At 44.7% G+C, this 22,473-nt stretch overlaps 2 protein-coding genes across 5 annotated transcripts in view; one reads left to right on the top strand and one right to left on the bottom strand.

Moving 5' to 3' along the window:
• The window catches only part of CRAT (carnitine O-acetyltransferase), a gene marked incomplete at its 5' end in the record, with an annotated part of 15,880 nt that extends 10,368 nt beyond the window's left edge, over positions 1–5,512 (top strand). For all 4 annotated transcript variants that reach the window (XM_083875603.1, XM_083875606.1, XM_083875605.1 and 1 more), the window contains 5 exons: positions 340–462; positions 594–729; positions 1,183–1,245; positions 1,763–1,900; positions 2,501–5,512. In XM_083875603.1, coding sequence (XP_083731729.1) covers positions 340–462; positions 594–729; positions 1,183–1,245; positions 1,763–1,900; positions 2,501–2,716 — 676 coding nt within the window. In that variant the 3' untranslated portion in view covers positions 2,717–5,512. The remainder of the gene's footprint in view (positions 1–339; positions 463–593; positions 730–1,182; positions 1,246–1,762; positions 1,901–2,500) is intronic.
• On the bottom strand, positions 3,015–22,473 carry DOLPP1 (dolichyldiphosphatase 1). Its single transcript, XM_083875607.1, has 8 exons — positions 22,380–22,473; positions 14,119–14,219; positions 12,432–12,516; positions 12,075–12,174; positions 11,172–11,270; positions 9,775–9,903; positions 9,178–9,267; positions 3,015–8,711 (listed from the first exon to the last, which is right to left on the bottom strand). The coding sequence occupies exons 1-8, from the start codon at positions 22,453–22,455 to the stop codon at positions 8,675–8,677; spliced, it is 717 nt and encodes a 238-aa protein (XP_083731733.1). The 5' UTR covers positions 22,456–22,473; the 3' UTR covers positions 3,015–8,674.

Raw genomic sequence — 22,473 nt, 5'->3', positions numbered from 1 at the left:
GCTCAACAGCATTGAGCTGAGCTGAAAAGCATTGCCAGGAATAAGGTCAGAGGTGCTGGAAAGGGGTTATTACTGATTCATCCCATTTGCTAAGAACCAAGTTTTACTGGATCCATCTAAGAATACTGGCGCATAAACCTGGTGAAGATTTTCCGTAGTGGCAAAAAATTCCTACCTCTCTGGTGTTTCCTAAAGAGACCTATGTGTGCTGGAGCTCTCTGTCCCTGCATAGGTCAGATCCAGATGGCCTGTTCCCTCTGAGCCTTGTGAAAGCAAACCCCATCCTCTCTGTTACAAGAATGAGCAACAAAGGAACAGTTCCTCCTTCTTTCCTTGTAGAATGGTCGAAGATCTGGATATCAAAGTCATGGTCTTTCATCAGTTTGGGAAAGGTTTCCCCAAGTCAGAGAAGATAAGCCCTGATGCTTTTATCCAGCTGGCCTTGCAGCTGGCGTACTACAGGTAAGACCACCCATAGGTCATTCCTCAGCCTCCTCACTGACAGACTCAAACACTTGAGCTTGATAAAGGTGGCACAGAGAAGGCTGTCCCAGGACAGACTCACTTGTGTGGCTCTCTCCTCCCTGTCCCAGGATGTATGGCCACGCCTGTGCCACATACGAGAGCGCGTCGCTGAGGATGTTCCGCCTGGGCCGCACCGACACCATCCGCTCCGCCTCCGTGGCCTCCCTCAACTTTGTGCAGTCCATGGACAGCCCTGACAAATTGGTGAGGATCTCAAAGAACTGGAGTAAGAGGAATCCAGGAAAGAGAAAAGTTGCTTATTTGGCTAACACTGTGTCATCTGGTTTCAGCTAAGGAGGGCTGCACCCCATATTGAGCTAAACCATAGCTTGCAGTATCTTTACACATCAGGGGTTTGATTTGAGTTTTCTAGCACTTGTACTGAAAGTCTGGGAAACATGTGGATGTTTCTGAGCCCAGCAAGAAGTCCTTCATAAGTCTGTTTAGCTACTCAAACTAAGTTCTGCTACTGATGGATGAACTCTATTCAGAATGAAGTAACACTGCCAAACAAAATGATGTAAAAATTGTGTCTTGTTAATTACAAATGAGTTTCATACAGACACACAAAGCAGAAATGTCCTCCATCCTATAGAGCAGCCAGAATGAGGTTGTCCTTTCTGCAGAAAAACTTAAAACAGATCTGTGTGTTCTCAGGAGCAGGAGAAAGCAGACCTGCTGAGGAAAGCCACGCAGGCCCACAGGGAGTACACAGACATGGTGAGTGTTCTCTGTGCAGCCAGGCTTGGGGATTTACCCAGCAAATGAGAGTTCTGGGGAAAGACAAGACCTGAACACCTTTTGCTTGTGACACAGCAGTGTGGCCATTAGTGTTACAAAGATGTGACTCTGACCTGACAGTGCTCTATGGCCACAGACTGAAACCTCTCTAGCTGGTGTGTTAAGTGTCCCTTGTGACAGGCCTAAAGGAGAGAATCAAGTATTACAATAGCTTAATTTCTTAACCATCATTGTTGCTGATAAACACCAAAGTTGCATGAGGAGCCTTTAAACCAGAGGGAGTCTATGGGCAGGAACTGTAAGATTGTTTCCACTGTTGTGTTCAATTTCACAGACCTTACAAACAAGACTATTGGTCTTAAAGGCAAAATCTAGTTTCCTTCTAACTTTAAACATTTAGAGACTTTTTAGAAGTGTTCTTTTCTTTAACCCAAAGAAAGTTTTGCTCACTTGCTGCTGGCCTGGCCTTCATGTGTCCATCCTTGCTTTCCTCCAGGCCATACGGGGCAATGCAATAGACCGGCACCTCCTGGGGCTGAAGCTGCAGGCGATCGAGGACCTGGTGAGCATCCCCGAGCTCTTCATGGACACAGCCTATGCTGTTGCAATGCACTTCAACCTCTCAACCAGCCAGGTACAACTCATCTGAGCCACAAGTACTCCCTGTTCCTTTTCATGCCTTCCTTCTCTATGTTTCTCTTCATTTCCTTTCTCTTTGAAACTCCTCTGCATTGGGTCAGGAATTTCTTAGCTGACTGCCAATCCCATAAAGTTACAGATCTGATCCTACACCTGCCACTGTCCCTTATAGACATGTTAAAACACTAACACAACCAAAGCCAGGATCACCAGGAGTGTTTGGTGTGTAGCTCCAAGTGAGATCAGTGAAGTCAGCAGCCAGAACTGCTTTGGGTTAAGTGCTGTGCTCTGATTCTTACTCAATAGTTCTACTTGTGACTTCCTACTACTGGTGTTTCCCTCATGTTTTGCAATAAGGCTGAGAAATTTTCTCAGTGCTTACCCTGAGGGGAAGCACTCCTGTGCAAATGCAGGGGAAAACACACTGCTGCTAAATGCTAGGGTCCAGCACATGTGTGGTGGGAGGTGAGGTTGACCAAGGCCCCTCTAGAGAAGTTTAGTGAGATGAGTTTCCTCTGTTGACAGAGCTGTTTGCATTTGATGGTTTAATTTTTCTCTGACTGGTCAGAAGGTTTTAATCACATTGTCTCCACAGGTCCCAGCCAAGACGGATTGTGTGATGTGTTTTGGTCCCGTGGTTCCAGATGGCTACGGAGTCTGCTACAACCCCATGGAGGAACACATCAACTTTGCGATTTCAGCCTTCAATAGCTGTGCTGACACAAATGCAGCCCGCATGGCACATTATCTTGAGAAAGCACTGCTAGACATGAGGATCTTGCTCCAGGCTGCTCCCAAATCCAAACTGTAAGAGGGAAATCCCCCAGTCAAATGGGCTATCCCTGATGCACTGAAGCTCCCAGTTCCTCAGAAAACAATTCAGAGAACAGCTTGCCCTGGAAGCTAAGAAGATACCTACCATTTGTTTTCAGCAAGATGTTACAGAATTGTCACCTGCAGATGCCAGACTGTAGTGAGAGGAAACAGTCTCAAACCAAAGTAGAACTGACAGGGCCTCTCCCATCAATGCAAAGTGCACCTTCCTGTCCTCAAAGAGGACTCAAATATGATTTTTATGAAAATTATCGTAAGGGAATGAAGAAAGCACAGACCTTACCAGTATTTAAATCCATTTGGTGAGCTAGGTAGTTCTTGTTCAGGAAAAGCAGGGAATGTTTATTGTATGATAAAACTACTGTAAGACCAGGTCTTTTTCCTGGTTTCATCTTCTGAAGAGCATCTTCCAATCTTGACTGAAGATTTTTCTACTGCTGATGAAGCAAAACTTCATCATTCAGCTTCAGCAAGGGGAGAAGGAAGTTAAGCCAGAGCAGATCAGTCTCGTTAGAGTACACTCCACTACTTATCCTGGGCACTTCAGCCAGTACAGGGTTTACACGAATGTTCCCTTCCCCTTCTTCGGGATGCCAGGATCTCCTTCCTCTTACACTGACCCTCTGAACAACAGAGCTTGACTTGATACAGGCTAAGGTGATTTTTTACTGTTCCAGGTTATTTTATTATTATTGTTCTTGCTCTGGGCTTTTTGTTAAGCTTCCTGCCACGATTCTACCATTGATCTTCCAGCTCAGCTTAAAGCTTTTTCCCCATAAAGCTTCTACAAAACTCCTCCTAATGTAAGTTTTGCCAGCTTTGGCTTTATGTACCTTCACATCTGCAGAGAGGAGAAGGGATTTCCTATGCATTTAGCAGGACACTTGTTCCACTGTACCTTTCTTTGGAGCTGAGAAAAACAAAAAGATGCTGTTTACTAACAAGCCACATGCCTGATGTGGACACACACATCAACCCTATGTGGTTTTACACCTTGCTTTCAGAAACAGCCTTTTTGTGCACGTTATGCCTGAGCTGTGGAAAAATAAGGATGTTTCTGATCAGGAACTCCAGAACATACTTCCACTCCTGGCCCACAAAGTTGAAATCTGTTAATGGCCAAAGGAAAAACAGCTGCAGAAACCCTTCTTTCACATCACTCTGCTGTAACAAGGCAGAAAATATTGAAAAACAGGAAGAAAGCAGGGTACACGTGGACCCTGTAGGTTTTTTTCTGCGCTGTGGCAGCCACTAACAGTAATAGCACAGCACCTTTTCTGCCACTCTGGTGTTATTTCTTACTGAAATATTGCTCCAATTTGTACCAGTTTTATTCTGTGAGAGAATGATCTCATATGGTATTGTTTTTATGTTCAGTTGACAAACTTGAGACAGTAAAAGATTATATATAAACATTAACATACAATGGCAGCATAGGAACTACTTCCAACCAATCTGTCAGAACCCAAGCTCCTGACTAGACTTTTATTTAGTAAAACCTTATGGTAATGAAGAATTCTAGTGCTATTTCTGTGGTAGGAATTCTGTATTTAAATTGCACACCCTTCAAGATGTGTCTGCTGGGATGTCACCATAGACAAGAAGCATTAGGAGTGTGATGGCCTGTTTTGTTAACAGGGAAACAATTGCAAGGGACATGATCAAAGTGCCTTGATGAACATATATGAAGAAATTTGCACTACAGGCTTTTAAAGTAAAAGAAGAAAAAATAATTCTAAATTGCTTCTCAAAAGATACAAGCCAATGCTTTGGCATTTTTTTCCTGAAAGGTTGTTATTTCAAAGCTTCTATCTTATACCTAATAACAAACCTTAAAAGAGGAAAATTTAATTGAAACTCACCTGCACAGCCAGTGATTGTATTGAACTTGATTGAACTGCCACTTTCACATGATCTACATGGATTTAGTTGATCTTTTAGAAGAATCCTGAATGGAGTGAGACAGCCTAAAAACATGAATAGGAGCACCACAGACCTGCAAGCAGAAACCCCTGCTCTGGTGACTCCTCTGTATCAATGAGACTGAAAACTGCAAGAGGATATTCAGTATTATCAAACTAAATGATTGTGTAAATACTACAGAAAAGAACAAATCCTACTGGAATAACATCTGGATTTATGGAGCCTTTTACATGGAAAAAAAATACTCCTTTTGCCAAAGTAATCCTCCCCCCATACTGAATCAGCCTCTGTTGCCAGGGGATGAATTATTTTTCCATGTCTGCAATGCCTTCAAGCACAAGTAGTGCCACTGAAGAATTTGAGACTGGCCCTTTTCCACTTCTGTCTCAAAGGGGAAGGCTCTCAAAGCAAAGTGCCTATTAAAGACTGAGCATAAGCATGTGCTGCTGAGGACTGTACCTCAGAAGATGGGATTGATCTATTCTGGATCTATATCTGGATAAGCCACTAGCTTCAGCAGAGTACAGCTGCAGGGAGCAGACTCAAGAGATACAAGATTAATAAACCACCTAATGCATCCTTACTGATACACAGAGCTGAAATTCAGATGAGTGAAGCTGGTTTTTAAAGTGCTTGAAAGGACACTAAAATCATTACAAAGGTTTTTCCTTTAAAAATTCTTATGATACAAGTTCTAAAATGTGATGTCCTTCAGGTTTGTATCTTCGAGATTTTTTCAGTGTTGACCTATTGAATACTGTTCTCCCTGTTTCTGATTGTTTTATCAAGAGATGTCCATTGTCTTAAAGACACATTAAGCAGACGAAAATAAAGCTCCAGATAAATGACAGATTTGGAACAAATTATTTCAGAAATTCAAAGACTGAAAATATTCAGATAACTTTCAAAGTATGAGTGCAAGTTTTGACACAGCCTGATAGTGTTGCATGTTTTGCTAGTTAGCTGTATTAAATACTGTTGGGATTCATGTCATGCAAAGTTTGGAAATGTTCATTGAATAAACTGGGACACAATAAACAGATAAATGCTACAAAAAGACTTAAATCTCCTTAAACACTGCAGAAGTTACATAACTGCCCTTAATGGGACAACGTTTGTGTGGGGATAGCAAGAACAGTGAACCACAGCATTCTGTCACCTTCCTTTTATTGTCATATCTCCATCCAGCCCCCTTGAGTACAGGGGAGGAAGACAAACCATCTGCTTGCAAAGCCACATATTCCAAAGAAAATATTCAATTTCAGAAAACTAGTGGCAGGAGACTTCATACAAGTGTAGGATAATAAGGCAGAGCTCAAATCTTTTCCCTGCACAGCACCATTTAGTTAAGAAAATCCATGGAATCACTAAGGAATTTCTACTGTATATCAAGTATTGCAAAGATTTCTGAAAAGGTACAGCAAAAGTAGGCAGAAGATGCAGATTACAAACAACTCACAGAGAACAGAGGAGAGTTTATTACAGTGTCTTACAAGAGCTCTTCTTCCTCTCCCTCACTCCTAAGAATTACTGTAGGAAGCTTGGGTTTGAAGGCAACATGAAGTGGAACAGCTTTTTACACTGCACTGCTCTCCATGAGGAGACGAACCCTCCTCCCTATGCTCAATAGGTGTTTCCATATTTATTTTTTCCAGCAGTCTGTCATAACAGCTCGAGAGGCTGGGGAAGTGCTAAGCCATTCCTGAAACAATCCACTCCTTCAGCAGCCTTGGGGAAGAGAGGTGTGATCTCTGTTCTGGCTTTGTAAGTTCACTTACAAGAGATACAAAGAGAAAATGAATGGTTTTGCAAGACATAAGTACCAATTTTCAAACTGAAACATGTGGTACCACCATGTCACAGGACCTGATGTCCTGTCTCATCCCAACAGAGCTGGTCTAAGGCAGATGAAATGTCCTTGTGAAAGCTGCAAGATGCCTCTTTATTATGATGCACCTTCAAAGCAGATCCAGTGCTTGGGTCCTTCAGATTGTTACAGGATGGCTTGTGTTATGCAAGTACTAAACAGTTCTTTAAAAATGTTTATATATACTTGCTGTACCAACTGAAAACAGTTAACTTACTACCCATAGCTATTTAAACACAGAAATTTAAACAGCCTGCATTCCTGATCTCCTGGATCAGGATCACTTTCTACAGTTAACACTCTGCGTGTCCAACAGTAGCTCCCACTCCACACAAACACACAAACTCCTATAGCAACAGGCACAGATGAAAACTTAAAAAAAAAAATTAAAATAACTAGGATGAACAGGAAAAAAAAAATCTCACTTCAAGCAGCTTTATAATGTAGGAATCAGATTAAAGTGGAGATAGTAAAACAGGCAGCAAGACTGAGATGTGACAGTCATTTTACCTCTGCTCATGACTGCATCGAAGGCACACCGATGACCTTTGAGCCAGTTCAGAAGCTGTCCTTTATCTGTGAAAGTTCAAGTCAATTGTGCTTTGAATAAATACTTCTCTGTAGTTACACTTGAACTGCTGCATTATATACTAGAAATACAGAAAAAGTGTCCATGCACAGCCCTGAAGCACTTTGAGTATAGCCCTTGCCAGGTCAACTCATGGGTCACAGAGGTCATAGGCATCACCAGCACACAGAGATGGCAGGCACACTCCCACAGAGACACAGCATCCAGAGCCACTGGCCCGACGGAGAATCAGAATGGAAGAAGGATGGAAAGCAAAACTTGCTTGTAGGAGTTCAGCATTCGAGGTTACAGCTGCAGAACCCCCACCAAGCTACTGTGATAACTGGCAGGAGCCTCTGCTAGGACAAGTTCCCTACTTGGGAGTTCATGGATGGAGTCTAACAGGACTCTTCAAGGAATAATTCAGAGAGCAGCTGAGCTAGTTATTAGTCATTTGCCTTGTTCATTTGTGGTTGTCACTGTGTTCATTCTTAAAAATCCCTCCTTTAAGCTTTAACAGAAAAAAAAAAAAATAAAATCCAGTGCTTAAGACAGGGACCAGCAACTGAATTTTGTAAGGCTTTGGGCTGACTCTTACTGGAGCACAGCACTGCTTATAACCAACAGGCTTCCCAGTGCCCTCGGCACACTCAGTACAACAAAAGCTGTACAGATCACAGCAACCCTGAGATAATAAAAGTATAAAGGAAGAAATGGAATACATGTGAGATATGTATGATTATCTTGCCACCTAGAAGAGATTCTGAAAAGGACACTCTTGCTAATTACACAACAGGAGCAGCAGTGGAAAAAAAAAAAATAAGAGTCAGTATATTTGTGGTTTTCCTTTGTTTTACACACACACTCCCCTTAACTGGTATCCATGCAGGCTTCCCTGCAGAACTTGTCACTAGTGTTAAAAATCAGATCTTTATAGTCTGTCTTTTTTTCTGTACAAAGTACAGTTGGAATTGATTTTGATCTCCCAAACTGACTGCAGAAAGGAAAGTCTTCCTCTCCCTTCTGTCACCCTTCCTAGATCCACCCCCTCCTAAGAAGCATGTAAGAATTAAAAGCCCTAATTAAACATGACCAACTTGAGATTAGTTTTGTCATCTTCTTCCAAAAAAGAAAAACCCGAACAATAAAAAAAGGAAAAAAAAATAAAAACACACAATCAACGCCTCACCCACCCCATAAACAATAGTTCCATTTAAAAAAATAAATAAATAGTGTGTATATTTCATGCTGAAAAAAAAAGTCACAGAAAAGATTCATTTTTGGTTTTCCCTCCCCCGAACACGACACCAGGCATTTTCTCCCCCCTCCCCTGACGTAGACACGATGGTGCATCCAACCATGTGCATCTGTGTTCAAAATGAGTTTCTACTCCTGCACGGTCCCACATGCATCAGGGAGCATCCAGCTTAGCTGCTAAAGCAGAGCAAAGGCTTTCAGGTTTTGGGTATGGTCCCTGCCTGTTCCTTTGGTCCGTCTGTTAAAAGGCTCCTTGCTGCTCCCAGGTCTCTGCTCTTGTCTGCCTCCGTTAAAACGCGCCCTGGTCCCCACGTTCCCGGTCACTGGAGCTTCGTACCCAGCTTGCGCTGTCTGTTCCTGCAAGGCAACACAGCCACAGCTGACACAGGGCACCCTGACCCCAGCCCAGGGGGCTGCAACAAACCACAGGGAAATACAGGAGGATTAAAGTACGCCTCTGCTTAGCTCAGAACTAAAGTGCCCCCACCATACCCGCCAGGCAGATCAGCCCTTCCCACCCTCCAGAACATCCACCCCATCTTCAGTGTACACAAGCTCACATGTGGATGCAAGATTATAAACAACTGCTTGCAAAAACCATGAGCCAGAGAGCTGAAATGCTACTTAAATGAGATTAAATTCTTAATCACACCCTCTTCAGACTCACCTTTCAGATGCAGTCGTTAACCCACAGCTTGATATTTCTTTACTTCAAGCTATTCTACCCACAGCAGCTGAAAATTATCAGCTACGTATCAGAAAATTAATTAATAACTGCATCTGAAAGGTCAGAGCAGCAACAGCTCCTCGACTCAACACCTACCTTGCTTCTGCTCTCGTGACTGTGTATTCAAACCACAGGATGTTAGGAATGAGGCTGGTATCTCGGATTAAAAAGAACTCTGAAATTGGCCTGAAAAAGGACAATGTGGTAGAAAGGGGGAATAATTAGACCTTCTCCACTGCAACTTTGATTTTTTAAAAAAGTACAAAACCTGTTCTCCTTAACAGTACTATTCTATCACTTCAGTCTGTGAAAAAGGATTCTTTGTTACATTTAATCAAAAACTTCGTTTTCTTTCCTTATACAGTATTTCCAGACTATGTTACAGGTAAATAGCTCTGCGATTTGACTAGGTCATTTGACATTAAGAAAGGTCTCCTGCTCATCTTGCAAAAGCTCCTCCAGCACACTGCCACACCTCAGCTTTAGTAGGGCTTTAGAAAATGTAGCAATTGATTGAATTCCCTCTTCCCCATCCTTACCAAGGACACATGATCCTTTGTATATCTACATGCACAAGAAAACATGGAGGAACAAAGTAGGTTACACAACAGCCAGTATGCAAAACTGGGACAGAGCTCAGGAATTCTCATTTCTAACATCTGTAACAAACCTCCACAGAATAAAGAGACTCACCACGCAGCTATCCTCGGGAAGAGGGGAGTTAGGATCTCCTGTGTGAAGGCAAACCAGGCTATGGCCATGATGCTTCCTGCCACACCTCCATATAGGACTTGGCTCCAGGTGTGGTAAAGCAAATAAACCCTGCAAAGGAAGACAAGAGTCACCAGACAGGCTTTAAAACAAAAGGAGTCAAGATTGAGGAGCTGAGGTGTGACTGGAACCACAGACATGGGTGCAAGTTATCCTCCAGATGTTAAAAATGGGTGTCTTTTTTCAGTAAAAAGGTGGCAAAAATAGTGGGGGGAAAAAAACTGGGGAAAATTCTTCCCTGCTACAGCAGTTTCAGCTTGGAGCACTTCTAATTTGAGCTTAACTCAATAACCCTCCACATTCTTCATCATCCATCTTTGGATCAACTGAAGAACTAATACTGTTAGCTCCCAAAAGAGATTTTTCCAAAGTTCAAGCCCCTCCAGGCCACCAAAGCTGGGGCGTTAAAGGCTTTCAAGAACATGGGCACTTTTTTTTGTGATTTTCCTGCTCTCCAATGTGACAGGCACAGAGGCTGCATGACCAATGTGTTCACTGTGACTGCAGCCACTCAGAGCTGCACTGCTGGCCTGTTATGTGTGCACAAGCTACATTCAAAATTATTTTCACCCACATATCATTATGATCATCTCATCTGACCTTCTGTCTAACATAGGCCACTTGATTTCCTCTAATTTTGTTTTAATTAGACCATATACCTCTGACAAATCTGTTCTGCCAGGATTTTAAAATAATTTGTAATAAGTAATCAGCTGAAGTGTACAGTGAACTGTGCCAACAGGTAATTACTTTCCTGTGGAAAATGTGACCCTATTTCTAGCTTGAATTTATCTGTTTTTCCAATCACTGGAGCTCACTTTACATTTAATCCACTAAAGAAAAAAAAAAAAAAATCACGACCACAATTCCATTTTCTTTATCTATCTTAATACAACTAAGTCTTGCAAGCCAACAGCTATAAATGTTTTGATTAACTAATGCTCAAGAAAAACAGTGGGATTGATCAACTGTAGCAATCCACATGCTGCAGATATTGGTGTGCCAAGGCATGGAGCAATGCTTCCACACTCAGTGCTGGAAAAAGGGTGAGGCAGTGAGGCTGGATGGAGCATGGCACTGGAGCCCATGGGGAATTGGCACAAGCTCAGCTGATTTGAGGTTTTGTAAATGCTTCTGTGAAGCACCACACACAGAGCACCTTTGTTTATTGGCTCTCACGGCAACACCTCTACAAAGCTCTGACTTGTAGGGCGCAGTGGAGAATGAGGTGGGAAAGGCAAGATAAGGAATGCCAGGGCTGCTGGCTGGGACAGGCCACAAGGCTGTATGAGAGCAGAAGACAAACAGTTGCTCCATACCTACTATATGAGACTAGCAAAGCCACTATGACGAGGCAGATGGACAGCACGTGTCGCCATAGTAAATCCAGAAACCTCGCATTGTTTGTTTGGTGCATTCTGAAAGAGATGGAGAGCCATTAGCACAGGGCAGGGAGCTGAGCAGTCCTGACCTCCCTCCCTCTGAAACCCCAGGCAAGCTTTACCCCACTGGGGTTGTGGGCAGCTCAATCCCATCCCAGCAGCTATCTGTCCCATTGGCAGCAGTTAAAGAGTAGCCAAGAAGCCAGATGTATTTTCCCTCCAACTGTGAGCAGGGATTGCTGTGATGGAAGGCAGGATGCTCACACTGATGTGAGAGGCACATGCTGAGCATATGCAACAGAGTCCCTCCATCACCCACAGAGCCAGGAGGAACTGTGAGTTTTGTCTTCCTCCACACATAGAGCCACAGACAGAGCCATGCCCCAGCAAGAATTTTGTTAAAGCACAAGTAAACCCAGTAATTGGTAAGGGAAGTCAACTAAAAAGTCATGCAAGTGGACAGCTAGTATTATCTAAAAGACTGAAGTTAACCACTTAAACTGAGACAAAATGAGAAAGCAGCTCTTCATTTCTCCTCCCTATCCCCCACCTCTTCCCTCACTCTGGGGCACCATCACAGCTTAGAAAAAGAAAACTGGGAGACCTTTACCTTGAGAGGTAAAAGGAAGCCCACTCACATCCCCCAGTTTTCAGCCATGGTAACTCCAGCCCTACATTCAGATGGAGACAGACATGCTCCAATCCCATGCAAGCCACAATAAATTGTGCAGCTCCTCAGATTTAATTCCATTATCCCACTGAAGTGGCACCCAGCAAGGGAGCCACCCACTTCAGGTGTTTCAACATATTAACAGCCAAAACCTGACCTGGAATTTTTACCTTAAATAAAGGAACAGAAAGGAATAGACAGAGAAAAACCACATGAACTGGGAGTGGCTGGACGGCATCCCATATTTTGTGGTCACTGTTGAATGGGCTTCTGGGAAGAGAAGAAAAAAGATTATGGTCAAGGTATGGTCAGCAGCTGGAACACTCCAGATATGGAGCCAGACCACGCTGCTGGAGCATGCACAGAGTTCACAGGACATGTCCCTGCTCAGGCTGCTCTGTCAGCCTTTTTACACCCAAACACCCACAGTCAATGTGAGGCAAAGGGGGAAAGACCCTCTAAGCCCCCTCAGTCAGCATTCCCCCCCAAACTCCCCTGACACCACCACACTCACAGTCCATACCTACCTTCGCACGGCCGAGGCTCCCGGATTACATTTTTTATTAACCAGTTCACTCCCTCGTTGAACACCAGCCCTCCCAAGAAAGAGATCTGTGAAGGCAAGACAGCTGTGTCATCCCCTCTAAGAGATCCTTCTACTTACCAGGCTCTTTCTGTTGACAAAAACCCCAAACATTATGTTTCTAATTTTCTTTTTTGACTACTAGGGTTAAAACCCATGGCTTCCAAATTCTATACCTGAGGAAAAAAAGCATTTATTTTCAGCTCACTTTCTATTTGGCAACACATTGTGTATACATGCAGCTTTTCAGCAGCTGATACACAGAAAGACAAAAATTACACAGAATAGGGCACTTCTGCCAGAATATTGCACCAGCAAGTGCAGAAAGTGACCTTTTTAATAGGGCAGGTTTTTGGGGATTGGCTTTTCCTGATGACCAACAGGGGGAGTGCAGACACTGTTATTCAGGTAAATAGTTTAAAACAAAGGTGACTTTTTAGGTTTTCTGGCTTTTCCCTCTGTGAATATTTTCATCTTGAAGCTGCTGTCTTCAGTCTAAGATGAATTCACATTCTGAACTAAGCCAGACCTGGTAGCATTTATTTTTACACTTCAACTTCACAGTTCATACACCTCCCCTAAATTAGTCCTGCTGCTATGATCAAATTCCCAGCTGGTGATGACACTCTACCTCCTTAGCACTCATTCTCATTCCACATGATGAAGCAATTTTTCACTGCACATCCTGAGCCACAGACAAGGCTGCTGCAAGTCAGCCAGTGTCTCTCTCCAGCCCAGTGGTGACTTCCCATGTGAAGAACTGAGAATCAACCTCAGTACTTGTCTCATTACCAACACCAAACAAATCCCTGTATTGAGAATCCTGTAAATCTGTGCAATATTTACTCTGCTTTCTTCTCTCTTTTGGGCCAACACAAAACGTTTGAATTGCCAAAACTGAACAGCTGCCTTCCCTAAGTTAAAACTCCTATTCCCAGGTCCCTTGGGCCACTGGTTCCCATGACATTGTGGCCCTACATTCAAAATGTGCTGTCAAAATCCTTTCAGTGGCCCCTGTTTTATCTGTTTACTGAGGACAAATGTTATAAGAGGTTTATACATCCTAGAGGGAGTTTATCCATGACACTGATTCCCAACTACCTGGCAGAGCAGATAGAAAGCACTGTAAGAATTTGGATTGAAACAAGTCTCTTCTGCCCCCGGTATTCAACTCACATTTGAAAAGCAGCCCTTAAAGACAGATCCACTCCCTTGGAAAGCTTTAGGTTTTATTTTTATCCCCTTTTCTGCCTCAGTAGTTCAAAGAAAGTGCATCCCCCTGAGTTACACACACCATTTCCTGCATATGCTGCCCAGTGCTATGATCCTACTGGATCTTGGGAGTGTTCCCACTCTGCAACAGCATTCTGTACTTCCTCAGACATCTCCCTCGATGGCTCTGGACAGATAATGTCCAAAACACACCAGAGTAACAGAGAAGTCAGAAAAGGCTGAGCAGCCTTTCAACCTGGTACGGTGCTAAGTGTCTCCTGCTGTTCCCTGACAGGAAGATGGCTTTCCTCAGCTTCCTCCTTATAGAGAGAAAAAGAAGTGTGAATGCAGGAGCCCCAGGTGACAAAGGAAAAGACTTTTGTCAAAAGGAAAGGCTGGGAAGGGAGAGAAGGACTCACCGTGTGAAGCTCCCTCTTGAATATGATGAGTGTTACAAAACCAACAATTATGAATATTGGACCAAGACTCAAATAAGCTAAAAGCTGGCCAGAGAAATCACCTGGGGAAACAAACAAGAGAAACAAATCAGTGTGAACTTCACAGGTACTTGCCTGCCACCACAACATGGGTCAGTCAGAGTCCTGCACCACAGAGCAGAGGGGCAAACTCAGCAGTGTAGCAAGTAAGTCCCAGTGTTCCAGAATGACAGAGGAGCTCAGGCAGGGAGACAGCAATGCTTCAACGCAGGTTTTCAAAATCAGAGATGAAAAGAGCCTGGAAAAATTCAGCAGAGATTACTGCCACCCAGTTTACAACAATAACCATGGGTGTGGGCCTAGAGACACTTTAATCCAACATGAGCACAGGCTGCTGTAGAAGAGGCAGCATCTTTCCTTTCCCCTCATTCCTATTTCTTCTCTGTGCCAGCAAACAGTCCCCAAGCAAATCCTTTTCCACTCCCTCACTAAAATGGGTTAGTTTTCAGCTGGATCAGCTTCCTAATCTGTCTCACCATGTGTCTGCACGAACACTAGCATTAGCAAAATGGGAAGGAAATAAATAGCTAAACATAGCAGGAGATGTCAGGGAAATAAAGGAGACTCTGCCTTTTTAACCAGTAGCCCACTTGTACCACACAGAAAGGGATTTGGGCCTCCAACCCAAATAATTAACAGTCTAGTTAACCCCCAGGGAGAATCTGGGAGCAGCACTGGGACCTCACAGAGGTCACAAGGTCCCTCAAAACCTTTATTCTGAACTACAACAGACACAGAAGTGGGCAGCAACAGTAAGGAGCAGCTGTGCATTTTGATCCAAGTTTCTCTTGCCTCTCTTCCCCAAAAAGAGACGCATACAGAAGTATTTGGAGAAAAGATGTCAGCAGAAATTCTGAGGAAACAAAATATTATCAGAGCAATTTTGCTCCAAGATCAGCAATTCACATCAGAAGAGTGAGAACTGTCTGCCAGAGAATCTTTAAACACAGAAGTCACCACAAACTCACTGTATGAGCCCAGAGAGCAATAGAAGAGATGGGTGCTTCATGTATTGGTTCTCACAGACCAGATCCTCTCCAGCCCATCATTGAACACAAAAGGATCAGCCCCCACATAAATTTGTCCTTCCCTCCTCTCAAAAGGAAACAGGATGCCTCTGCCAGGCTGAGCATTGGACTCATTCCTAGATTAATTCCACTGCAAGACACCAAGTCTCCCCAGCCCACGCACCCACATTTCAAAGCAGCACTTGGAAAAAAGGACTTTAACCCCGGCCTCCGAGTGCTGGAACTGATAAAAAAGGAAGTTATTGCTCCTTTACAACAAAGTTCATGCTGCTGATGTTATTGCCACATAGTTGTGGTTACATCAGGTATAGTGCACAGAAGCCTCTGGAATTCCAAACTCTGGGTTAAATTTGGAAACCAGCAGCAAGGATTATTAGCAGGAATCAGGTAAAAGGAGGAAGATTTGGAGGACAGGTACACTAAATTCCCACTGAAGTGAGGTTCTACTTTGGTTTTAACCTGAAAAGTGTTAGAAGACGCTGAATTTGAAACTCTTCTTGCTCCATATGGCAGGTTTGACTTGCATCAGGTGCATTCTAAATGCTCTCAAAGCAATGGATTATGGTAACACAAAGGGGATGTAAGTGACAGTATCAGTTACCTGGCAATAGAGAATCAAGCCCCTTATGGTTTTACGTAAATCACAAACTCTCAACAAAATGAGTCCTGTTATCAATGATGAGGGAATTCATGAGAGAAGCCACCTTGTCAAGAGACAATTAAACTACCCTGAAAGCCTTAGGAATACTTTCCAAAAGTCTCAATTCCAGCATTACCAAATAAAGAGAGCTCATCATCAAGAGATCACCACATTTCAGATCATTCACTCTGTTAATCCACAGTATGTAAAGGCTTAGCACTTCCCCACTAAAAGCCATAATTTTGTCAAGTAGAAGCCAAACCAGATTATTTATCTTCTCAGAGGGCTCTATTTCTTGTGCAGATGGTGGAAAGGTACTTAAGCAAGCAGTCTTTTAATTTAAATAGGATCAGCAGCAGCGAACTCAAAATCCTCTGTTATGTTACATGATAACATTCCCAATAAATCAAATCACTCAGACTTCATAGGCACAAAAGCCACACCTGAGAGAGGAACCATCACTCCCAGATGTGCCTACAGGCACCAAATCCTATTCTCACACAAAACCTCCTCAAATATTTAGCAGTCCATTTAAAACAGAGCAGATAACACTAATAATACCTCATGTTCCCGTGGCTAATGGGAATTAAACACAGCCACATTCCAAAGCCACTTTTTTCTCTGAAGGAGGCAAACAAACAGCTGGGCACTAAAGGCAGCTCTGGAGCTACCCCAGGAAACACACTAAAGCCATCACAAACTCTGCCGGATCAGCAGCTCAAGGCAGAGCTTCGGTGACCAAACCAGCTCTGAAAGGGCTGGAAATCCCCAGGGGAGGAGGCAAAGTGAGCTCTGAGAGAGAGGCCAGCGCTGCTCAGCGCTCGGTGCTCCAGGGGCCTCTGAGCGTGATCACTTCTGTCACTCCTGTCTCCTCTCACGCTCCACCGCGCTCCGAGACTTATTCCCAGGGAAAGGAGACGTGCAGGAGAGCCACGGCTTAAAGTCCACTCAGATATAGCAGGCAGCACCCCTGCCTTTTTTAAATAAAAATTAATTTTCCTTTAATTTACTAAAGTTGGGAATTTTAAAGCAGTTCCTCCAACCTTTAAAGCAGTTGCTCGGCAGGAACAGAGACAAAATCTCTGCAAAAACGCAAAAAGAGAATCTACTTAATATATATCTTGGGTTTCATTTAGTTTTAAATTCTGCTTTTTAAAGTCCAGCTTTCCCTGAATATTATTTGGAGCTCAAAAAGCAAAAATAAAGGATGCAGCAACCTCATTTTTTGGGCAGCCAAAGAGATAAGTACGTGCAGCACTATACATAGCTCAGACACACGCTATTTTTTCAGCCTTCATTCAGCATCTACTTCTGCTCCAATTCAACTTTTTACCCAGCATCCTGCCGGTGGAAATAGCTGAGCTTCACCACATCTACTTAACCTGTATAGGATGTAAAAATGTGAATCAACAGCCCCCAACCACATCCTACCACAAGACTGAGCTTTGCCACCACCACTTCCTATTGAAGGATCTATTTGTGGCACTGGTTGTGTGTTCTTGGCTAAGAGCACATGTGCAAGTTGCACAGACAACATACAGTGTATGTGTGTCGTGGGCATAACATCACTAAATGTTCATAATATAAAAGAGTCATTTCCTCTGCTTGTGCATATCCCCAAAACACAAGCTGTGGGACAGCAAAAATATCTGCAGGAGGCTTTAAATTATGGCATAAAGACAGGAATCAGACATAACTTCGGCAGAGAGATTAAACATAAACCCTGCATTAAAGCAGCCAAACAAGAGTGGGATCTGCTTCTTCCAAGAGATGCTGCTTAGCTATGGAATGAGCCCTGACTTGTGAGCTCCCACCTTGCAGAATCACAGGAGGGTTATCAGAACAAACATTCCTATAGGAGCTGCATGTGCTGATACTGAACAGCAACAAGAACTGCTGAGCCAAAGCACAGACACAGCACCAGCACCTTTGAACCTCTTCCCTCACTGACTGATTCTGCACACCTGCCCCTCCAGTTCTGCCTGGATGTAGGAAACATCCTGGAGAAACTGAGAAAATGGGAACATTCTGTCACTCTGCAGAGAAAAGGTTTGACACACAAGGTTTCTCTCCTTAAAGAATTTGTCCAGTGTGAGGAGGTCCAGAAAGTCCCAGAGCTCTAAGAATCCCAGCTGCACTGAAGAGAGGAAGTTTTCTTTCTTTTCTCCAAATAATAATAAAAAAACCCCAAACAAACCAGGAACTCAATGTTTCTCCAGTGAAACTCACCCTACAGGCAGGAAGTCCCTGAAGATGAGTTTTAAGTCTGCAGCACAAAGTCACCCCATGCAAAGCAATACATACGGGAAAAAACAACCCTAATTATACCCATGACATGACAGGATTTAGTTCAGTTGTTATCAAACAAAAACCCTCAGACTTGATGTGTGCCAATACCTTCAGAGTAGCATCCAGTGCTCTGCAGCAGTCAAAAAAGTGAGAAGAACATTTTTCAGAGCACAACAGAAGTTTACAGCACTACAAAAATTTATTATGCAATTCTGGTGTCACCAGCTAAAAAGGGAGAGTACACACAGAAAAGGCAAATAGAATGGGGACAAAGATAAGTATGCGACAGCAGCCACTCAGAAAACATCAAATAAATCAGATTTTCAGCTGGAAGAGGAAAACAGATGATACAACAGCTCTATAAAGTCATGAATTACACGGAGAAATTGACAGCAAACAATTGCTGCCTCTCACTGCACATGAGAGAGTGTTTGATGAAATTACTGAGCAGTGGACTTAAAAACAAAAAAGAAACAACAACCACATTAAGCTACAAAGCTCAGTGCCAAAGACAACGTGAGATGCAAAGCGGAAATGGATTCAAAGAACAATTAGAGATACAGCTTTTATACATCCATCAAAGGACTTAACAGTCCTGATGCAATCACCAGCTCATTACTGGAAGGACATAGGGAAGAAGGATTATTCCTGCCTACCTGCCAGCAACCTGACACTATGCCAGATCATTCTTGGTCTCACCAAAGCAGAGCTGGTAATATGAAATGCTCCAGGATCAAAAAATTCTGAAAGCAGCATCAGGATGATATTTTTACAGGCTGTCCTCTGCAGCAGCGTGCTTTAGCACACCCATGGCAGCATTGCCATGGCTGATATTTTTTTGTCCTATGTTTAATCCTAACATTCCCTATGGATAGTATTTCAGTCAGGTCTCCAAGATTCCATTCCTCAGACCAGTTTGCAGTTGATTACCACAGCATTCATCTGCTGTTTCTCATTTGTTCTGCTCAAAGTGGACATCACAGAAAGCTCTGGGGAGCTGTGCAGCCACACAAGCAACTAAAGGTGGATTTGATGTATCACTATGGATAAGGAAACATTAGATCAGAACAGGGAGCACCTTTCTGGAGACACCTCTCCCCTTAATAATTAGAAGCTGAAGTCCAAATCCAGGCTTCATCTGCCAGGCAGAAATCAGCAGTGACAGCTTTTTACCCAGTCCCAGGGAGCAGGATCATCACCCATGGCAGATGAAAGCTGGGGTTCTGCACTGGAAATCTTTAAAGACGGGAGATTTTCAGAGGCAGTTGCCACAGCGGCTCAGCAGCCTCTGGATCAGCCAAGAGCTGAAGCTGTTTGCCACAGAGCAGGGCATGACGTGCCAAGACAGCTTAATAATTGATGTTGGTAAAAGCAGGATCTATTTCTCATTCCAACCCCTCTCAGCAGCACAAGGCTACATTAACTCCACTGTGCTGAGCATGCTGCCAACATCACTCCTTTATAAATATACATTATCTAGATGCATTACGGACCTGGACTTTAGATGTGCCCAGGCTGAATGTAAACAGCTTTCTATATAAAGTTAAGAGCACTTTCCCCAACTCCAGGTAAAAGCATCAGACCTATCGTTTACTGCAGGTCATTATTTTAGACCAAAATGTTGTCTACCTTGACTTAGTAAAGCCTGTGACACTGCTTTCCACAGCATTCTCCTGGAGAACATTCACAGCTTGGATGGGTGCTCTGTTTTCTGGTTAAAAAACCTGTCCGGGCCCAGATTGGTGGGGAATGGAGCTAAATCCAGCTGGGATTGGGCTCAGAACCTGAGGCAGGTTCTGTTCCATATCTTTATTAATGATCTGGACAAGGAGATCGAGTGCACTCTCAGACAGTTCACCAATGACACCAAGTCTCCTGGGGTCAGTTTTGTGCCCCTCACAACAAGAAATACATTGAGGGGCTGAAGCATGTCCAGAGAAAGGAACAGAGCTGGGGAAGGGTCTGGAGCACCACGAGCAGCTGAGGCAGCTCAGCCTGTTGAAAAAAAAAAAAAAAAAGAGGCTCCTGGGGGACCTTCTGGCTCTGCACAACTCCCTGACAGGAGGGAGGAACCCAGGGCTCTGCTCCCAGGGAACAGGGACAGGAGAAGAGGAAACAGCCACAAGTTGCACCAGGAGAGGTCTAACTTGGATATTAGGAAAAGTTTCTTCACAGAAAGTGCTGCCCGGCCCTGGCACAGCTGCCCAGGGCAGTGGTGGACTCCCCATGCCTGGAGGGATTTAAGAGCTGTGTAAATGTGGCACTTGAGGACGTGGTTTAGTGATGGCCTTGGCAGTGCTGGAGGAACAGCTGGACTCAGTGATCTCAGGGGCTTCTCCAACTTAAACGATTCTATGAAAATAAATTAACAAACTTTTATACCTCCAGCTGTTTTATTCTTTTAGTCCTTTGTCTCCACTTTACAGGCTTTCATAAATACATATTTTATCCAAGATAAACACAGTGCCTGTCCCCTCCATACACAACCCGAATCTGGGTGATGATTTACCCCTCCACACAGTCATCTCCTCCCTTTGCCTGTTTTAAGAGCTTTCAATGCAGAGAACATAATCAGGTTATGTCACATTGTTCAAGATCTGACAGATAACCCTTGTGCAGAGATTTCCACCACCTTCATTTCCCAAACCAATCCAACAAATGGAGCATAGGGCGCCCTGTGCATACTGTCAGGTTCAGATAAGGAGATGAGATACAAAGATGAATATATCAATGCTACTGGCAAGCTTATTTCCCATCTCTCCCAAACTGACACATTAACATATTTGAGAAGGGGGATGGCAGAGGAGCTCACGGTATGGAGGAAAATGCAAGACAGAAAAGGAAATGCCAGTATTTCACATAAAGCATCACAGAAAACCATGAAACAGCCATAAGGGAGAGGGCCAAGAAATAATGTATCTCCAGTGCCAGATATTTTCTCAGTGTTGTCACATTTCAGGTCTCCAAGCTAAATGGGCACTTTCAACCCAGAAGATCCCTAAGCACTTTAAAAGCTTTAGGAATTGTACTACTGAGAGGAGCTTTCAGCAGGAACTAAAATCCAGCTATTGAAACAGGACATACAGCAACACTTCACGGCAAGTTGGGGGCTCACTAAAACTGGAAATACTGAGAATAGTGTTTAGACAAGATTTGGATTTTGAGCAAATGGTTAATACTTTAACTCTGACACTTCATTTTTCTTTTATCTCTGATTATAACAAGCATCCAAACACAGCACAGAGCACCCACAGGAGTGCCAAAGGTACCAGAGGTACTGATGGGACACAGTTTAGACATATGCCAGTTGAACACAGACCCATCAGCCCTTGCACACTGGCACATCAGGAATTCATTCCACCTGGGTCAGGCTGCTGGTGTGCAGGAACTTTGTGGGTCACACCTATCCCAGCTGGAACAGCCCATCCTGCACTCAGACACCCACTGCTTCTCGACACTGCCAGGACCCAACAAGAGCTGAGCCACAAAACACGCTGTGCCTGGAGTCCTCAGGGCATTTCCCTCAGCGCTGACTGACCGAAGCGTTCCCAGAAAAACCACCAGACCCACCTGGGACAGGACACCCTGCCACCCTCAGTCCCAGCACGGCCACCAAACTGCCCTGGCAACGGAGCCCAGCCCGGGGACACGGCCACCCTGCCACATCCCCACTGCCTGGGCTGCCACGAGGGCCCCCAGAGCCCGCTGGCAAGGTGACACGCCGAGCCGGACCCCAGCAGGCGGAGCAGGGAGGTGACACCGACACCGGCACGCGGCTGGGGCGGCAGCGGGGACCAGCACGCCGTGGGTGGGACCCTCACCTCGAAGCCAGGGGCACCACACATGGCCAGAGGGCTGCAGAGGCAGCGAGGCGGCGGTGTGGGGTGGGCAGGGCGGCAGTGGAGGGCCGGGCGGCTCCGAGATCCCCGGGACGGAGCCGCCCCCCCGAGCCCGGTCCCCTTCCCCGTGCTCCCCCCGCAGCCCCCCAGCCCGGAGTCCCCACCGCGCATGCGCACCGCCGCTCCCGCCGTGGCTCCCAATCTGGCAGAGCGCCTCGCCGCCCCCAACGCGCACGCGTGTCCTGCCGCCTCAGCCCTGATGCTCAATGGCTCACTATTTGGCAGTCGCCAGCGCGGCCCTCGGCGGCGCCGCGGAGCGGCGGGAAAAGGCCCGCCGCGCCCGGAGGCGCGGTGGGGAGGCCCGGCGGTGGCGAAACGGAGCGTTACCTGCGGGATACTCGACGTGAGTGAGGGAGACCGGCCGCCACGGCGCGGGCAGCGAGCACTCCCCGACTGCGGCCATCTTACCCGGATACCGGGC

The sequence above is a fragment of the Zosterops lateralis genome, assembly GCF_965231275.1.
Source record: "Zosterops lateralis genome assembly, chromosome: 20".
Lineage (NCBI taxonomy): Eukaryota > Metazoa > Chordata > Aves > Passeriformes > Zosteropidae > Zosterops > Zosterops lateralis.
The sequence above is the reverse complement of the archived record's forward strand: the minus strand, read 5'-3'. Positions and strand labels throughout refer to the sequence as shown.